This window comes from Astatotilapia calliptera, chromosome 16 (assembly GCF_900246225.1).
Source record: "Astatotilapia calliptera chromosome 16, fAstCal1.2, whole genome shotgun sequence".
Taxonomy (NCBI): Eukaryota; Metazoa; Chordata; class Actinopteri; order Cichliformes; family Cichlidae; genus Astatotilapia; species Astatotilapia calliptera.
Window position 1 is genome coordinate 26,281,420 of NC_039317.1, and position 19,570 is coordinate 26,300,989.

General features: G+C 40.9%; 1 protein-coding gene across 23 annotated transcripts in view; it reads left to right on the forward strand.

Annotated features, from left to right (window-relative positions):
- Positions 1-19,570, forward strand: part of clasp1a (cytoplasmic linker associated protein 1a) — a 98,643-nt gene that overhangs the window by 727 nt on the left and 78,346 nt on the right. For all 23 annotated transcript variants that reach the window (XR_003269959.1, XM_026144801.1, XM_026144808.1 and 20 more), the window contains exon 2: positions 3,000-3,675. Coding sequence is in view for 22 of the 23 variants with exons in the window: in XM_026144801.1 (XP_026000586.1) it covers positions 3,478-3,675 (198 nt within the window). In the remaining variant the exon portion in view is untranslated. The remainder of the gene's footprint in view (positions 1-2,999; positions 3,676-19,570) is intronic.

A 19,570-nucleotide genomic window follows, 5' to 3' on the forward strand; every position in this document is an offset into this window, starting at 1 on the left:
ACCTTAATACTGTGACAAATCTATCCAAATTAAAAGGCTTTTAATTATTTTTCCAGCATTTCTGAGCCCCCATAATTTCATAGGTACAGGAGATACTCAGAATAAACATTTGTACCTCCTTCAAGTGTCAAAATCAAATTTTTTCATCAGTATGATTCCTTCTGATTCCTTCAGCGGGATCTCTGTGATATCCAGGAACAGTAACGAACATTGGTAACCTGGATGTTTGATCTGTTTACTGATAGTTCAGTGGAGGAAATTCCCCCAAAAAGTGTGAGCTGGGGGTCTTACAATCACCAAGTAAAACTAGGTGTTTTCTTCTCACTGCCCATTGTTTTGAGCAGCACTAGATATGTTCTAATTTAAAAACTTGACATAACGATGATGAGTTAGATTTTAATCTCACTTATAAAAACAAATAATAAGGAAAAATATTTTTTTGCTTTCATTTTCACTCTGAGGCTCTTGTTTTTTCTTGTGTTGTAACTCAAGCGTACCTTTTTCTTTTACAGCGGTGCATTTCGGCCCTTCCCTGAAAGCTCAAACTCACTTGCTGTTTAGTTCTGCTCGAGCTAAGATGAAGCTGAGAGCCACTTTCTTTAGATGAACCTGTAGAGTGACTGTCTGCAGCTGCCTTTGTCTCTCAGGCCTCGGTTATGGCTAACATGTTGGTCATCGCTCAGCTGAACTGTGATGCCGATGCAGCTCCTCATTTATACTTGTGCTTGAGGCACGCTCATCACACTGCTGTCTGCTTCTTAAAACTAGTCTGCTGCAGTAGTTGGCAAATTGATTTAACACATTATTTACGTTTTAATACCACAGCTCACTTTCATTATTTGGCTCTGAGATGTTACAGTGCCACCTGTCAAAATCTGCAGCTCACCTGTGTGTGTGTGTGTGTGTGTGTGTGTGTGTGTGTGTGTGTGTGTGTGTGTGTGTGTGTGTGTGTGTGTGTGTGTGTGTGTGTGACATAACGTTGTAAATAGACAAGGATGAAAGTGAGCAGATGACAGCCATGCTAACCTACACGTTTCAGTACTCGAATGCAGGAAGGAAAACTGGTTGTAAATCAGCAGGGTCAAATGTCATATAGCCATGTGACCAGAGCGATGAGTAACGGTGTCCTTCGCTGGCAGTGAGGTCGCTAACCTGCAGGAAAAGAGGGGCTTTTGTGTCAGCTTATCACTTCCCAGTGTGGTCAAATTGAGTGCTCACAGCAGGCCGGGATGACCCTCAGGTCAACTGATCATCTGTAACTGCCTGCAGCACACAGGCAGAGGTGAGAGTTTGGAAATGATGGCGTTCCAGTATCTTTTTTTTTAATCCATGCTTTGTGGAAAAAACAGACCATGGACTCAAACTGACAGGCCAATTTTAGCTGGTAGTGCTGAGCTGCACACACACGTACATATGCTTACACACAGCCTGATTGTCTCATCCTGTCATTTGTTTTAGCTATTTTATCTTCACTTTAAAAGCTGTGAAACAGGCAGATAACCTGCTCTGTGTCCCCACACTGTTTACCGCTGGTCCAATAAACAGAAAGTACTCAACATATTTACGGCACCGTGACGGTCATAGTCCAGCGAGTCTGGCTCGTATCTCTATTCTTGAGGACATGCAGGTTAAATTTTCACCTGATAGAGGCTATGCAGGAATTCCTTCAAGTTTTATAAAGAGGAGGAGTGGTGTGATAGAGCCGATTGGGAGTGTAGCTCCTGTGTTAGTGTTTTAATGATGGGGGCAGATGTGTGGTTGAGAGCAGATTAGTGTAAGGTACACGCAGGTGACTGATTCAAAATAATAATATATATATATATATATATATATATATATAAATTTATGAATAAATATGTTAAAAGCATTATTGCTTAATTTTTTTACCTCCACGCGTGTATGGAGGATTAAAAACACTACAGAGGATGTAATGCACTTTTCTCCTGCGTATCTAAGGCCTCACTAAATCGGCTCCAAGCGGTTCAAAATGCTGCAGCAAGGCTTTTAACCCACAGCAATAAATTTTCCCATATCACTCCTATACTAAAATCCCTGCATTGGCTTCCGGTTGAGTATAGATATAAGTTTAAAATCCTCACCTTTACGTTTATGTCTCTACAAGGTGAGGCCCCCATCTATATCTCGGAGCCTCTCCAGCCCTATTCTCCAAAGCGGACTCTTAGATCCACTGATAGCGGTCATCTATCTATTCCACGGACTCGTCTGAAAACAAAGGGGGATCACGCTTTTCAAACCCTGGCTCCAATACTGTGGAACGGTTTACCCTCCTCACTACGCACCATCGACACGGTGGCCTCTTTTAAAAAACAGCTTAAAACTCATCTGTTTAGACAGGCATTTGGGTAATGTTAATGCGTAATATGTTGTTTTATTTTATATTTATATTGTACTATTGCTTGTTTGATATGCTTTTATACTTCCTTTATGTTGCTATATTGTTTGTTTGACATGTCTTCTTGTGAAGCACTTTGTAACAGCGTTTTTGTCTTAAAAAGTGCTATATAAATAAATTTTACTTACTTACTTACTTACATTTGAAGTAAAAATACTGTTTGGCATTCACTGGGAAGTATTTGGTTGTTACCACCCGGCCTTTGAGGCATAGCATAAAATGGAGGGTGACAACAAAATAAATGTCCCTGTAAAGCCAAGTTAGGAGTATATTCATGGCAGAGAAATACTGCTGGCTGCATGAAGCCGGAACTGTTACTTTGAAACCAGCTAAGCCCCAAGATATGATCCTTCACGTGGGAATCCATCCACTGGCTGTTAGAGGCAGCAAGCTACAAGGGGAAGGTCATTATCTTAATAATCTGGTCTTATTTTGGAAAAGCTAAACATTGTGTGCTTACAGTGTTTTGTTTTTTTGCAGTGGGAGATGTTTCTTTTTTTGTTGTTGGACAAATATGTAAATAAATATGTGATCAATAATGGCCTGAAATAACCTTCCTTCGTTCTGTGTTTCCTTGCTCTTGCAGGGCAGCCCCGTTCAGTTTTGGGGACAGGTCATGGAGCTCTAAGCTAGCACTCTCCATCCATCTCCATCTGCTGCCAGAAGCGCCTTTTCCAGCCCGCTGCTGTGGTTTGGCTCCGACTCCTCTAAGAGAAGAAGAGGGAGGAGTAAACTTCCCCCAGCTGCTGTGCAGACACACACATGCTGCATTGCTGCCATTCCCCAAGCCCTACTCCATCTATCCCGGGGGCACAGCCATTAGCTTGCTAGCAGGCTAGCACTTGGCACAGAAAGGCGGCCTGTCCCGAGGGACCAAACACAAGCAGACTGTACTGTGGCCTCCTCCTTTTGTCCTCACTTTTCAGGTCATACCCACCAAGTGGAACTCCTTTTGTCCAGCTGTCACTCCCACTGCTCTGAGCAGTGGAGGATTGCTAGCGATCAGTCAATCAAACAGCCGGGCAGACTGAGGAAGCCAGAGGGCGTGTTTACCAGACAGCAGAATGATGGAGCCTAGCATGGAAAACTGTCTGGCCCTGGTCCTGCAGAAGGACATGGGCCGAAGGCTGCAGGTTGGCCAGGAGATCATTGATTACATTCTGGACAAGGAAAAGTCCCATGACTTGGAGCAGGACCAGACAGCGCTGGACAAGATGGTCGATGGCATCGCCAGCTCCTGGGTCAACTCCAGCAACTTCAAGGTAAACTAGACTGATGTTTCAGGATGTGTCTGATGTGTCTTCCAGACACCCCTCAGAGGATCAAGTAGCTTTGTAATTCCTCACAGGTGGCGTGGTTTATTGGTGTAGTAGTGGTTAGTGTTACGGCCCTAGCAAGAAGCCTGTCTGCTTGTTCTTCATGCATGTCTGTAGATTTTCTTGCTGGGTTTCCTGCTTCTGTCTGAAGATACTTATGTGTAGATAATGGGAGATTCTCAGTTGGCTGTAGGTGTGGATATAAGTGCAAGAGGTCTTCCTTTTTTCTTTTTTAGCCCAAGATGGAAAATCTGTGAAGAGTGTGGATAGATGGATGGAATGAATTAATTCCCATTCGTTTTTTGTTTCAAGACCTTTTCACACTTAAAAGTCCAACCAGAATATAGGGTAATATATTTGTTTTTAATTCCTCTAAATCATTCTCATCTTTGTTGTTTATTTCACTTTAAATAGGAGCAGAAATTCTAAAAATGAGCTCCATGTTTTATTCAGTAAGTCATGAAACCAAGAAAAGAGACCATGATCTCTCCAGCCAAGTGTTTACTGAGCTCAGAGATCAGGTGTGCTGAAGATGAGAAGTTTTCTCATATATTTCAATACAATAAGAATTTTATCTTCATTTTCACCCCCTGCTGGTCATTAGAAAGAGAGAAGAATTGGTTTAGCAGAAGCTACATCCCTCTTTAATAAGCAGTCTGTGGGATTAAAGTGAAAAGTGTGAGGACCTGTGAACGTGCCTGCAGACAGACGTTTATCACAGCACTCATGTTTCTCTGCAAAAGAGCTTTTTTCCCCACAATTAACAGCCCATTTTCCACCCACTCAAACGCTCCTCCTAGAGCCTGTTGTGTTTAACAGCGTGCTCAAGGTGTTTTTATTAGGAAATGTCTGCCATAGCTCACAATCAAAGCTGCTCATGTTTGAGATGAAGCAACTTTATGGTTTTATGTAAAAGCTGAGTCATGTAGGGCCGAATGATAACAGTTTACCTTCCATGAATAACAGATTCCAATCAAAACTATTCCTTTTGTGTAGGAGGTGCACTTCCTTGTTATTGTGAACTCATAGAATGAGCTTTTGTAGTTTGTTTGAGCAGGAATTTTCAGTATTCATCACTGCAGCGCTGCGAGGCAAACTGTTCCTCAGACTAGCATTATTGTTTCCCTTGCCCTGTAGTTGGATGGCATTCTTCTCTGATTGATTGGACTTTATTCTGGGAGTTCAATCCAGGACACAGTTTTATCTGACCTGAAAAGCGATTCCATCAGCAGCTCATTCCGTGCCCAAACACTGATTGCTTTTCTCTGCCGTGGCTGTAAGAAGACATTGTTTACCAAAGCTCGGGTTTCACGTTGCGATATGCTGCTTTGGCTCTCTGCAGGCCTGAAAATGTCAGAGATATGTGCCTGAACAAAGCCAAGCCTGCCCTCGATGCCCTACATACTGCAGCTCTGCGAGGATGGGGAAGGACTTCACTTGTATTGCTTTTTCTGCAGTCTCATTGGTCCAGCGGAGCCTGATGGTGGTTTTTGTGTGCTTCAAATGACCACATCTGGCACTGCGATGGTTGTGCTGGGAGATGTCTGGTGCATGCCTGAGAGAAAGAGTTTGCAGTTTGGGGTTAGGAGTGTTTAATTCGCTGGTTGTAGCTCAGATGGAGGGGCAGATATGAGGAGGCTGCTGCCAAACTACATTTTTTTGTCCTGTCATGGGTCCAATTTCAGTGTTTCTCATTGCATACTATGTACTTGAGCAAGCTGCACATGTATTGTGTGATTTGTTTTCATTTTGTCATTAACATTGTACTATTATTTGCACTTGGTTCAAGTTGCTTTTATTGAAAGATGTGCTGAAGGGCAAAATAAGACTCGCAAAACCAAAAGTCAGCACAGTAATGGTTTTTATCTCAATTATCTTGTTTTAATAATTACAGACACCCAAAATTATAACTGAAGTTAAAATCTGGTTAATTGCACAGCCCTGATTGAGTGTCTCACACTGACTTTTGGTCCATGTTGGGCTGCAGCTGGTGATGGTGGTGCTAGTTCTATTCTGGAAATCCTCTGTTAGCTGGAGGATAACTCTATCCAGAGACTGCAGCAGGTGGAGAACCAGGACTACCAGCTGCAGAGCAACATGGAGGAGATGGAGTCTGTTTGAGGGAGGCGGAGCTCTGTTATTTATTGTCACAAAGCATATAGAGTAGATGTGCTGTGGCCACATTCAGAATCTAATTCTGCAGTAAACACTGTGAAACTCCTCAGGAGGCACATAACTTTGCCTGAGAAGTGTATTATGGATAACATTTAGTTGTTGACTTCCAATTTAACTGCACACAGTTCAGGTAGCTGCCTCACATTTAGCAGAGGGAAATGGTTTTCTTGTGTTAATCAGCCACGTTAACTGCTGATACATCATATCCCCTGCAGGGGAATAGAAGCTGTATATTAACTTCAAAGTGAAGTGTCATTCAGCTACATCCTCTCTGCTAATCGCCTGTCCCGTCTTTGATGATGTCAGCTGGTGGGTTTTCACTTCAGACACAAACAAAAGCCGACGACTTTTCTGTCCAGTCTCGTTTCTATGCATTTGTTTGTGTCTTTGTAAAGCTGTGATTTAGTTTCAACTAAAGGCTGAAAGCCTGAAGCATCTTCACCACAAAACACCCACCTGTGTTTGCTTTATGCTGAGGAAGAACTAATAGGAGCTTCTATACGAGGACATAAAGGCAGATCCTGCTCTCAGAAACTGACAAAACACAAGCTTAGACACATTTCACCAACACTTAAAGCTAAGCTGACTGAAACCCCAGAGCAGGGGAGGCAGGGGAGCCATGTGATGGTGCAGACACAACATAAATGGCTGTATCCGTGGATCATCTAAACCACAAGGGAATTTACTTTTGGGAAAAGGAACAAAGTAAATTTTCTGCTTATTTTTTGTACTTACACAAACTTGAGAAATGGCAAAAATGAGAAAAACGTAAAAAATGTCATTGGTGCCTCACTGCCGGCCTGACAAAGACAAAGCTGCACAAGAGCTGATCCTGCAAAAGTGTCTCCTGCACGGTTGAGCAGCATCACAGGTGACACCAGGCTGTCGGAGCGATGACTTCGAGCCTCATCAACCCAGAAACCGTCACTGCCGTCAGCGTCAGTCCCACTCCCACCTCTGCATGGCAGAACGGAGAGCGAGGCACAGGAACGGAGGCATGATGGACGGTTACAAACAGGACACCAGCTCGTCTCCTTGAAGCAGGAAGTGTGAAAAAGGAATGGTGGGTGGAGGCTGTAGCGCAAATCCCATCCTTATTTATGGTTTGTTTTCCCCACAGTTTTATGTTTCTGCTTGTGGCACAAAATCCATCAACAGTAAAAGTGCAGAAAATTCATCCTAATGCACAACCTAGACAGGCGGTGGACTTGAATTCATAAATGACATTAATTTGCCTCTTTTTTTATTATAATTTACTAATTTGGTTTTCATCGGAATTCTATTCAAAAATGATTGCAGTCCCCTGAAAAAATATCTTTGAAGCATGATAGCTGCTTGAAGTTTTCCAAAAATCATGGTTTTTGTTTGTATTTTTGTTTTTGATATTGTTTTTGTTTTGTTTTGCTTTGTTTTTGTTTTTTTAAGAGCCAGGTGCACTTCCTTTATCGCACAAGGCAGTGGAAACGAAAACAAACACACCGTAAATGTGAAAGAAATAAACTGACGTGCTGATTGATCACAGGGGAACTCTGAGGATTAGTCTGAATCTTCAGGTGACTGTGACACAGCCACCACATTAAGCATAAATCTATCCGGAGCATGAGGACAGGCCTCCTTGTGATGTCATATCTCTGCCTCCACGCTTCTGTTGAGATGATTCGGCAGCTGAAACCACAGCTGGAAGGATCCTGTTGACCTGGCACACCCGGACACAAAGAAAAGACACACACACGCACACAAGTAGGATATTTTCTTCAGAAGGTGTCTGTCATCTGCCAGCATGACTGTTCTTGTTTGAAATTGCAAGTGCATGAATCACAAAGTCACTCAAAGAGTCAGAAAGGCCTGATGTTCATGCATCCTGCACATCACAGTCTGTTATATCCAACAAGAATATACTGGATAGGCTGTCAGATAAGATATGATAAATACTGTACAGGCTGAAAGTCCCCCCGTGAGATTAGGATAAGGAGCGCACACTAGTCCTCTGTCTGTGAACTTGTTCGAGTCTTTTGTTTGGTTTGAAAAACAGAGCAGAGTTGCTTTAGAAACAGTTTAATTTTGCTCTAAGAATATTTGTTGAGCCGCCTCGTGCTGTATGCTGTTGGTGACTTTAGCACAGACAGAGAGAGACACTGAACTATAAATCTCTGGGAGAATTCAGCTGCAGCAAAGATGATGGAAAAAGTGAAACTTGCAGGACCAAAAAAGCTGTTTAAAATCTTGTGTTTTGTGCAAATACAGGAAACTTTTAAAGAAGAATTTATTCGATTGCCTGATGATTCTGAGCATGCATCGAGCCGATCGGGATCCCTAGCCTTAAGTTACTTTTTGCTAAATGTGTGCAGTATATTGGAATTAAGGCATTTTGAAACCAGGGAAAACCAGCTTTGGCCCAGCTAGACCTTTAATCATAATGTTGATGATCACGCAAGCTGAAAATTCAGCACTTCCTTTGTGTTTCCAGTAATGCATTTTGGTCTTCTGATGATTTACCTGTTTGTCTGAAGAGTCTCTTTCAACACTTTTGCTTTTCAAATTAAGGTGTTTCCAAATAATGATGAGCCATAATAAGAATTCAGGATCAAAATTCAGTCTGAAAATTAAGATTAATTATAACTAAACTGCAAAACTTGAGAGATAAGTTGTTAATGTAAAAATCTGTTCAAAGGACTGTATCAGGCTGTATCACATGCAGAGTCATGTGATTCAGCCTCAACGTGCATCTTATCCTGACAGTTAATCCTGCAGAAGTCATATAAAAGATATTCTTATCTACTTTGTAATTTTGCAAGAAATAACAATTTAACTCTAAATGACCTTTTGTGGATCAGCTTCAGTATCATCAGGGAGCGGATCTTGTTTAATTCCACAACACATTCTGGGAATTGATTAGAAATCTCTGTTATATTCCCGACTAATATCCTGCCCCTCCACACGGAGTGTTTTCCCCTGACCTTGACCTCACAGCTAACCCGTATCTCATGTTTACTGTCTAAACAAAAGATAAGCGCAGAATAAAAGCACACCAAGTGAGTGAAAGCTGACATTTAGAGTTAAGACGACTATAAAAGACTGTAAAGCTCTTTCTTGAAACAGCTGCCTGGTATCAGAGGCATCCCCACCAAACCTCCATTTATGGCAAATGAATCCATCACCCTCTCCCCCTTCTACCCCTCTCTCTTTCTCTAACTAAATAGTTTCCACATTAGCTGCTAAGTGATCGGGACACTGCCTGTGTTCAGCTGACATCATGAGTAAAAGCCACAGGATCACAGGAAAACCTGATCTGTGGTTTCAAGAGGACACATTCTCTTCTCTTTGGTTGTTATTGTTGTTGTGTTGTTTAAACAGAGTCAAAGCAAATGCATTTTACTTCCTCATGATCGAATAATGGAGATAGGATCAAAGCAGCACTGACAGGGAAGATGATTTGATGTATGACGTGTATTGTATTTGCTGCGTCGTGAGAAGAAAGGATTTAATTGTTATTTAAAACAGAAACTTGGAGCTTTGTGTTTTCCGAGGAACAAAAATTATTTAAATCAAAGAAGTGTTCCTCTTAAAATACCTTTTTCTTGTGTTACAAAGTACTTGGCAAATGAAACATTTGAACAAGTTCAAGGAAGAAAGTTCTTTAATAATTACTTTGTGAGAGCGCTGGGCTGGGTGATTAAATAAACTAGAATTTCAGGTATGCGTTTGGCTTCCAGAAAAAAACAAGATAATTCGGATTAAAAACAAATACTCTTTTGCATTTGTTTTGCTGTTCTTTTTCTCCAAAAATCAGATCCCTCCCAAATACTGTGAACACTTACGTTCCTGTGCATGAACTTACTCGATCAATAACACATCTCTATGACATCGTTATTTGTGTTTCTGTTTGAATGACAGCAAAGAGTTCACTCACTCACTTTTTGTACACACACCAACGCACTTTTGGATTCGTGGCTAAATCTCTTTATGGAAAACTGACCAGGATTATTGAGTGTGTTTTCCGGGAAAACTTTCTGACTGAACCGGTTTCAGCTCTGCGGAGAACTTTGGATCCTTCGTTAAATGTTAATCTCAGTTTAATTTGTCAAGATGTGTGCAGAGAGAGCTCAGAGGGGGAAACTGCAACGCAAAAAAGAGACAAAAAGGAAGGAAAACAAAACAAAATCCTACATTTCTTAAGTGTGAAAGCAAAGGGCAGGTGTTCCTTTATAAGAGCTTTCTGAAATAGCCTTTTCATATTTTCATTGATGTTTCTCTGTGGTAAACAGACTTTACCACCATTAAGTACTGTTACAGTGTCACGCTGACCCGTCTTAAATTTTGAGGCTTAACCCAATTACGGCCACACCACCACTGCAGCAAACATCACATAAAGGACCAATTCTGTCGTTAATCCCAGACTTAAACCGTGTCCTCAGGAACGCTGAACAGAAGACTGACGGGCAACACAACACAGCTTTTATTAATAAAAAGAATAATAATAATAATAAAGGGACCGCAGTTTGAAAAAGTAAGAAATCAGGTATTTAAACTCAAAAAACATCAGCAGGGTAACTGTGAATAACAAAATGATTCTAATAAATCCATGTACAGAATCCACATAATTGTCCCTTTACCTTGATGAACCCTAATAACCCAAACCAGGAATATTCACCATTAATGCCGTCAGGATTAAGGTTACCATTCAACGGTATTAAAGCTGAACCCAGTGCGGTATCCGCTTAATAAACCCAAATCCTTCAGACTGTGTGGAGTTTGGCTTAGAAGCTCTTCAGGTTTTTGTTTGGACAATTCTGAGTAAAAAGAGTTTATCTTCATATGATTTTTTATTTATTTTTTTTTATGAGATATTTTCCATAAACTACAGAAGGGACAAAACAAAGTTAATGACAACAAGTGCTTAGAGCACCAGTTGAACCCCTCTCCGACATCCTGAGCCTATCCGGTCTTTAAGTGATGATGTGATGAATCCTGCTTCCGGGCCCAAAGTACTCTGCATTTAATAAGGCTGTTGTGTTTTTAACATGTTTTAATGCTTTGTATCTTGTTCTATTTAATCTCAACAAGCCGCTAAAAACAGTCAGTGATCACTGACGGCTTCTCTCGGTTTTAATTACCACCTTCCTGTCCTTTAGTAGATTATAGAGGCTTTTTTTTCTGTAAAAGTTTTGGTAATTTTGTAATGTCATGGATGACATGAATTTTTCTGATGCTTAAATGTTAAACAGATTCGCTACTGTGAATAAATAGGCTTATTCTAATGGGGTCAGGTGTCAGGCTAGTAGATGGAGGGATGGACCTAATGTTCTGAAGCACTAAGCATCCTTTTCATGTGTTCGTTACTCATCAGTTTAGTTATCATGTCTGCAGTCCTGTTTTTAGCCCTGTGAAACCCGCCTCCCCTCTTATCTAAACGAATCGCAGTGTTGGAGACGTTCCTTTTGTTCACCACTGTACCGTCCCCAGCAGCAGCTGTAAATGCCCTTCTCCTGGTTCCCACCCCTCTGCCAGTAAAACTCTGTCCTGTGGGGGGGAACCCTCTGTAGCCCAGACGTAATCTGCTCTCTTCTTTAATCTGCTCAGCTTGAGGATTTTTTTTCCCCCTTTTTCTCTCACATAAGCCAACATTTCCATGTGTGATTCAATCCCCCAGTTTGTGAAAGACAGTCTGATTTCACCCTGCTGCTGTCTTGCTGAATCCTCCCCGATGTAAATTGAATTTGAAATTTTGTCCAGTAAACAATTAGTTGGCAGTTGATGAGCACGACAGTCTGGCAGATAGACATAGAAGAGACTACTGAGTCAGCTCAGCCTGGTTTGGTTTGCCTTTGTCATTATAACATACACAGAGTCTTATCAGCAGCACAGCAGCCTGAGGATTCATCCGTCAGAGTTCGTCCCTGCCAGTGTGTTTAAGTTGCTCAGTTGTATTGTTGTTAGGACTGCCACAAACAATTATTTTGATAGTCGACTAGTCCTTCATTTCATTATTTTTGTGATTAGTCGACTAATCAGATCATGCATCCATTGAACGTAAAACATACATCTTATTGCACCAGCATGCATCTCCTCTTATATAACTATCATTAGCACATACCTTTCTTCAAGCTGTAAGCTAACTAAAAATAAAGACAAGATGATAGTTTATTAAACTTTTAATGAAATTTGCAGATTGTCTCAGTGGAGTTTAATAAACTCAGCCGTCTGCTCCTTGCTATCTAAAATACAACAAGACATTGGAGTAAATTCTACCATCTCACACTTCTGTTTAATCAGTTTTCTGTTTGACATTTATTCAGCCAGTTGAAAACTATAACTTAATCTCAGCCAAACTGATTTACTCTGGAACAAATAAAATACTGAAAAAAGCCAAACAAGAAATTTTTTAATTTATCTAAGTGACTACTAGATCATGTTTGTCGGCCGTATTTAGAGCAGTCTACGAATTTGGACAGCCTTCGCCGCGTCGCTGTAACGTAATCGGCCTACAAGTGCGGCCTCCGAAGGCCCATGAATTTGGACACAGCTGGAGACTGCTCCTTCTTCTTTGGCGTTTAATAGCAGCTGGCATCCTTGTAGATGCATTGCTGCCATCTTCTGTTTCACTCCGTTATTACACTCTTTTCAGGATCTTACAAAGCCTCAACTGACTCGTTGACTATTAAATTAATCGTCGACGATTTTGATGGTCAATGTAATCGTGACTAGTCGACTAATCGTGGCAGCTCTAATTGCTGTGAGTAGTTTAAAAAGGTGCTTTGTATGACCTAAAGTTTGCTGAAGCTGTTTTCACATACGCTCTGCATTTCTGAGCTTTTCTAACCTGATAGAAGCAAACACTGTTCAACAGATTAATTCAGATCAGTCGGTCTCCTGAGTAAAGAAACCGTGTGGCTTTAGATGTAAACGACATCCAGGCGGCTGCCTCGCCTAAAGCACACCCGAGTATTTGCAGTACTGAGAACACATCGCTCTCACTAATTTTAGCTGGGGGAAAAATTAGCTGAAACCCAAAAAGTTTTTCATATCAGGCTGTAAACATGTTCACTTTTGCCGTTTTCAGATATTTTAACATGGAAGTCTATGGAACTGATTCAGCAGAAGCTTGAGCCTCATGAGGACATTAGAGGAACTGCACCTTTTTGCGCTACAGCTTCATTTTATGACCTCGGGGGTTGCTGGTCATTTCCATCACTCTCAGCTTTCTTTAACTATTTTAAACTTCTTTGACATCAGGACTCTTTTTGTTCCCACTATTACTCCGGTTCTTCCACCACCCAACTAAAAAAAAAAAAGCCATCAACCATGGCTACTAGTTGAGCCTTTATTCTCCCAGAGGTTTAAACCCAGTTACTGACATTACTGCTCAGTACCAACAGTGACTACAAAAACTTGCACAATGTATTGCTAAAAAAGTTAAGAGAACAATAAAATAATCTTTAAAAAATGAAACTAAATGTGTGCTGGGTAGTTTGTTCATTGGCTAATCAAACCAGTGTAGGTCAACAAAGAGTCTGATGGTAGGGCTGCACGATTAATTGTTAGAAAATCGCGATCTCGATTCATACTTATGTGCGATTTCATTTCCAAATGACAACGATTTAAAAAAACAAAACAAAAGACGACGACGATTGTACCGCATTTTGATCCGGGACGTAATCTGCATGAAAACAAGCGCTCACTCTTCCTGCTCAACAAATGACAAGGGCGGAGCCTTATACCACGTGATACAGAAGCTGTGCCGTGTGATGCTAAAATTAGCAGGGAAAAAACAACGGAGAACACGTCAGGGATGACGAGAAAGTGACAGGAGAAAATCCGTCCCGGTCAACCACCCAAACATCAATAACGGGAACCTTATACAGCGCTTCCCTATACACGTCGAACTTCTGCAGGCACAAAGAAATTACGGAGGCTATCACTTATCACCTGACCAAAGATATGGCTCCCATCAACACTGTGCAAAACGAGGGATTCAGGAAAACGATCAACACCCTAGACAAACGCTACACAGTGTCGTCCCGCAACTATTTTTCTATTGTTGCACTACCTGCTCTATACACACAGTGTCGAGCAACGGTGGAGACTGCATTTCAAGCAGTACAACATTTTGCGGAAACCACAAAATTTGAGACATTTGTTGTTTTTATGTTTAGTTATTGTTTTTATGTTCAGTCTCAACTGTTACGAAGTTGATGTGCAGTAAATAAGTGCAATAAATAGTTATATTGGAAAAGAGAATCGTGATCTCAATTCTAAGCCAAAAAATCATGATTCTCATTTTATGCAAAATCGTGCAGCCCTATCTGATGGTGACATCTGAGAGAAAGAAGGCTCAGCAAAATTACATAAAGCGAGGAAGTAAACCACTTAAAGGTTGATGAGAGCCTTGCAGTAATGCAGCCATCTTACTTTGTCTTCCAACAATTATCAGGTGGCACCGCGCTGAGTGCGCAGTCACACCTGAGGCCGTGCAGATAAAGCACTCACTGAGCCAGCCACCTTAACCACGTCGTCCTCCTGCCTAGGAGGAAGTTGGAGTGTGTTAAAGCTGTAAGAAAAGAGGCCTTCTCTATGTTTGTTCCTCATAAGCTACCCTTCAGGCACTGATCAGCTGAACGTCAATGAGTTTGTTTCAGCTGAAACACTGACATATTCAAAGTGATTCTTTATGTTCCTGAAACTGGAATAAACCTGGTTTCATACGTCTGACTTACAGTCTGGTTTTTAATGATCTTTGTATATTTTCAAACGTACACGTGAAGCAGATTTATAGTAGAAGCCGGAGAGAAAAAACATGTCTGACAGAGATTCAAAGAAGAAATGAATAAGAAATATGTTCCCATTTGTTTATGTGGCTTCATAAACAAATGGGAAGATTTCAAATCATTTTCAGTGGAAGCCAGTTTAGCTCTTTGGTCTTCCTCCCAACAAAAACACATTCACGTAACAGCGCGCCAAATCTACCCTGTCCTAGAGTTATAATGCTGTCAGAACTATTTTTGTATTTTACTAAGAATTAATCAATTAATCAATCAATCAATCTTAGTTCTTGATTGCTAAAATAATCAATAGCAGCAGCCCTAATTGGATTGTGGGGTAGGAACTGTTTTAGAGTTTCTGAAATGGGACTAACAGAAGAAGTTTGAGAACCGCTGCCTTAAACACAAACTCGGGTAGCAGCTGAATGCAGCTCTTTTCCACTAGTACCTACTCGGGTCAGCTCGGCACTAGGGCTGCCACAAACGATTATTTTGATAGTCGACTAGTCACTGATTATTTTTGCGATTAGTCGACTAATCAGATCATGAACGTAAAACGTACAGCTTATTGCACCAGCATGCATCTGGTCTTATATAACTATCATTAGCTTACAGCTTTAAGTGTTTAAGGTATGTGCTAAGTAAAAATAAAGACAAAATTATAGTTTAGATTGTTTCGGTGAAGTTTAATAAAAACCTTGCTATCTAAAATATAACGGGACACCGGAGTATATTCTCGAGCATCTCACACTTCTGGTAATCAGTTGTCTGCTTGACATTTATTCAGCTGTGTAAAAACTATAACTTTAATCTCAGCCAAACCGATTTACTCAGAAACAAATAAAATACTGAAAAAAAGCCAAACAATAACATTTTTAAGTTATCTAAGTGACTTATATATCATGTTTAACCTGAGTAGCGAAAGACGGCGGTGGGTTTGAAAACGATTTGCCAGGAGTCCGGTGTTTTCACCGGGTCTAGTGAGCCTTGAACCTAGCTATCGAGCTAGTGGGTAACAGACGTCTCCGACAACGTCGGAGCGCTTTTGAAAATATGTGGTGTCTTGATAAACTGAGCAGCTATTTGAAGTTTACACAGCTACATTCCTGCCTGAAAATATGTTAAACGTTTATTTTGTGATCCAGAAAGAATAATAAGAGTAACATTAAAACTAACTAGCTGCTGCCATTGCTGGAAACTGAGCAGGGCTGCGCTATGAATTCTGGGACACAGTCTTCTTCTTCGGGGTTTGGCATCCTTGTACATGCAGTGCTGCCATCTTCTGTTTCAGTCCGTTATTACACTCTTAAATCCTAGTACTTATTCCTGCGTCTTTTGGGATCTTACAAAGCTTCAAACGATGCGTCGACTATTAAATTAGTCATCGACGATTTTGATAGTCGATGTAATCGTGACTAGTCGACTAATCGTGGCAGCCCTACTCGGCACAGCACGCCTCAACTCGTTTTCTACCAGGTACCAGTTACCTTTTTCTAGTACCTACTTTGCAGCTGTTCCAAACGATCTGAGGTGATCTGAGCCACCAACTGGTGTCACTCATCACTCGATGAGTCATGAAAGTGCCTGCCATTTTTGAAAGCCAGCAATGGGGAAACTGGCTACACAAAAGACAGCACAGTGGCCACGAGTCTGACAAATAGCCATACACAGCAGCAGGTATACCATCGTCTCAAGTCCTCCTTTGTTGTGACATTTGCGTCGCATGCAAATGATTTTGGCTGTGTTTGGCTGTGTTGCTATAACGACTCCATGTGCCCAAGTGGTACTTAATTGAAATGGTAAAAAACCAAAACCAAGTTGAGCCAAGTAGGTACTAGAGGAAAAGGCTTATTATCTGACTACAGCTCTGAACCTGAACTGTGGTCAACTGTGGCTTGAGTAGCAACATTCAGGCCCTTAAGGCTGCCTCCTCCCACGCTCCACCTTCACAAGTTATTTCATAAAGCGGCCAGCGGGTGTGGACTGTGATGTTGTGCCTGCAGTTTGCTGTCCATTGTAACGTTGTGACTCTAGTGTTGCAGTGCAGCACGTGGCAGAAAATATCTCAGCCTCTGCTTCAGGACTTGCATCATGATCAGTGCAGCAGTCAGTCAGAGGAGACGCCCTTCAGTAAGGTGAAAGTCAGCTCTTTGATCTGTGTATTACCTGCTAGACTGGGCTGAAGTATTTGGAAGTGGAACAACATACCAGAGCTTGATCTGTGAGTTTGAAAGTTCATCAGGCAAAGCATCACCTTAAAGAAAACTTGAGCAGCACAGATCTGCTGTACAGTCCTGAGTCGTCTCAACGCAGCGTCTGATTGCCCAGCATCATTTTCAGAGGGTGTTTCTGAGTTCTTCATGCACTGAAACATTTTTGGAACCAGCATAAAAAAGTCTGAATAAATTAACGAACACTGCCTCATTGCCTTTAGTATATGCTAATAAAATGTGCTTCAGTGTAAACTTATCCCCACCAGAGGCTCATTTAGAGTCATAAAACGCTGAACTCTATCACGGAACTCCTTTTTTTGACAATTTTTCCTAACTGAACCCACGAAACCGTAGGTGAGGGCCTGTGTCCACAAAGGTTGATTGATTAGTTAACTCAATTTCGAGGTTAACTTCTACGCTAATGTAACTCACTGTTAATGTTGGGAAGGTGAAGAGGGGTACTGAAACACTGAGAGCATCTGTGGTACTTGGAAAGAATCCAGATATTTGTTGAATTGATGTAAAAGCAGTAATTTGTGCTACATGTAAATACAAAGTTTCGGCTGCTGTGCTGCTTTCAACGGCCTAGTTTTAACAGTGTTTGCTTCCTTCGATCTGCTCGACTCTGTCCAACATCTGTATCTGGTTATCAGTTAGGCCATTTGTTCTGCTGAGTCAGCCTAGCCTAGGAAGGAAGCCACAGACTAATGTGCTTCGTCATGCTGTGATATGGACAGAAAACCCAGAAAAACCTCTACAGCTGAGGGAGAGGAAAGCCAGAGAAATGCTTTTAATGAAATGATGCATCAAATCTTAAATAAAGTCATTGTATGGTCAAGTTATGTCAGCTTGCCACCCTGTTTTTCTGTGTTATGATGACGTTGCACACATTTTACAGGATTGCAGAGCAGGTCAGCTTAATAACAGACTTTTAATGTCACTGAAATTTTTCCCTCAGTGATTAAACAACGTAGGTCATCAAATTTTCACTGTGGATCTTTTCCTACTTTCTCTAGTGTTTAACTGTTTGGACCATACTGTTGTGATGTGAGGACCATAGGGGTGCTTGTAATAATCTTGCTCGATGCTGTCAGACATCAGGAAACGGATGAGGAGGGTTATTTTGAGGGGTTATACACAGCCCAGGCAGTGGCAGACGCCACCTTCTGGCAGGATTTGAGATGTCTGTATAGATCTGGTCCCGCTTTATGATGTCGTCTATGTGCTACTGTTAAGCTAGTCGCTAAAGGTGTTGTTTGCTCGTAGTCTGAATTCTAAGTTAAAACTTTTTTCTCAAATTTTTGGGAACATTTTTTTTTCCAACCAAACTTTTAATGCAGCCACTGTTTTTTTTTTTTTTTTTTAAGTTTTTGATGGTATTTTACCTATAGTGCCCTTCTTTGTACCTACCTTCGGCTGGCCTCAGTCCAGAGAGCAGCAGAAATGTAGAGATATACCATGCTAGGTCACGTGAAGATTGAAGCAGTCGAGTTCACCTTCAGGTGAGTGGATCACTCAGATTAGCATTTGTTGCCTCGGGTAATTCCCTGGAAACCTGCATGTACCAAATACACTCGCTTACAGCAAACATTGTTTCTTATTTTTCTTAAATTTCCTGCACAGTGATCTACCTGTCGATGGACTAACGTGGAGAAGCAGCACCATCATCAGCTGCTTTGGCTCCAGAAGAAGAAATGTCGCACTCTGAGAGAACAATAAAGTGGAATACACATAATCAGTTTAACTGAATTATTCATTAGTAACATTTCTCTGCTCTCCTTGTCTCTGAATGCGGTTCAATAATACATGGAGCTATATTTGGAGCTTGGCAGTCCTGTTAAAGTCAATGTCATAGTACTGCCATGGATATAATCTGCATTTACATTAATATAAAAGTACTGCACTGCTGTGAAGGTGATTTGGCTTGTGCTGAATGATTAATATGAACAACACACATCTGCTCTGTTGGATTTCACTGTTGTGCATCTTCTTTATATTCATGTAACAGAATCCATGATGTTCATATGAGTGCTCAGGTGAATGCTCTCACCATCCATAATAAGACTGCTTGTTCATAATGTTGCTAAACACCGTTCTTTAAGACTCTATGAATAATGAACTGAAGATATAAGTATTGATTGTGTTTATCACCAATATTGGTAAATTTCTATGTTACAGCAGCCAAAACTTCTAAGAAAATATCTTCAGTAAAGTAGAATAAATGTGTAACTCATTAAGGTAAAATTCAAAACTACAACTACACGTTAAATGAGCTGAGAAAGTAAAAAGCTAAATAAAATACATACAATAAAGTGGATTCATAAGGTAAAATATTTAATATCTATGTTTTTAGTAGAGCACACAAAAGAAATAAAATCATTATGAATAAGTAACTGCAGCCTGCGAATAAGCACCATAACACTGGAGAACGAAAACAATTACACTTTTTGAAGATTAAAAAAAAAAAAAATGTTGTGTTTAATTTATGGATGTGCCGATCCAAACTTTCAGTTCCAGTGCAAGAGCTCCAATTAATAAACTTTAATGTAGTTCCATCTGATGATTGTATTAAATGTAGACAGATGTGTGCAGATGCTGTTGGCCTGTTGTCCCTCTGTTTCCACAGTGGGCCTTTGTGGTTGTAATTTAACTTTGATCAGTCCAAACTGCAGCCCCGTGTTGTTGTGTGCCTGC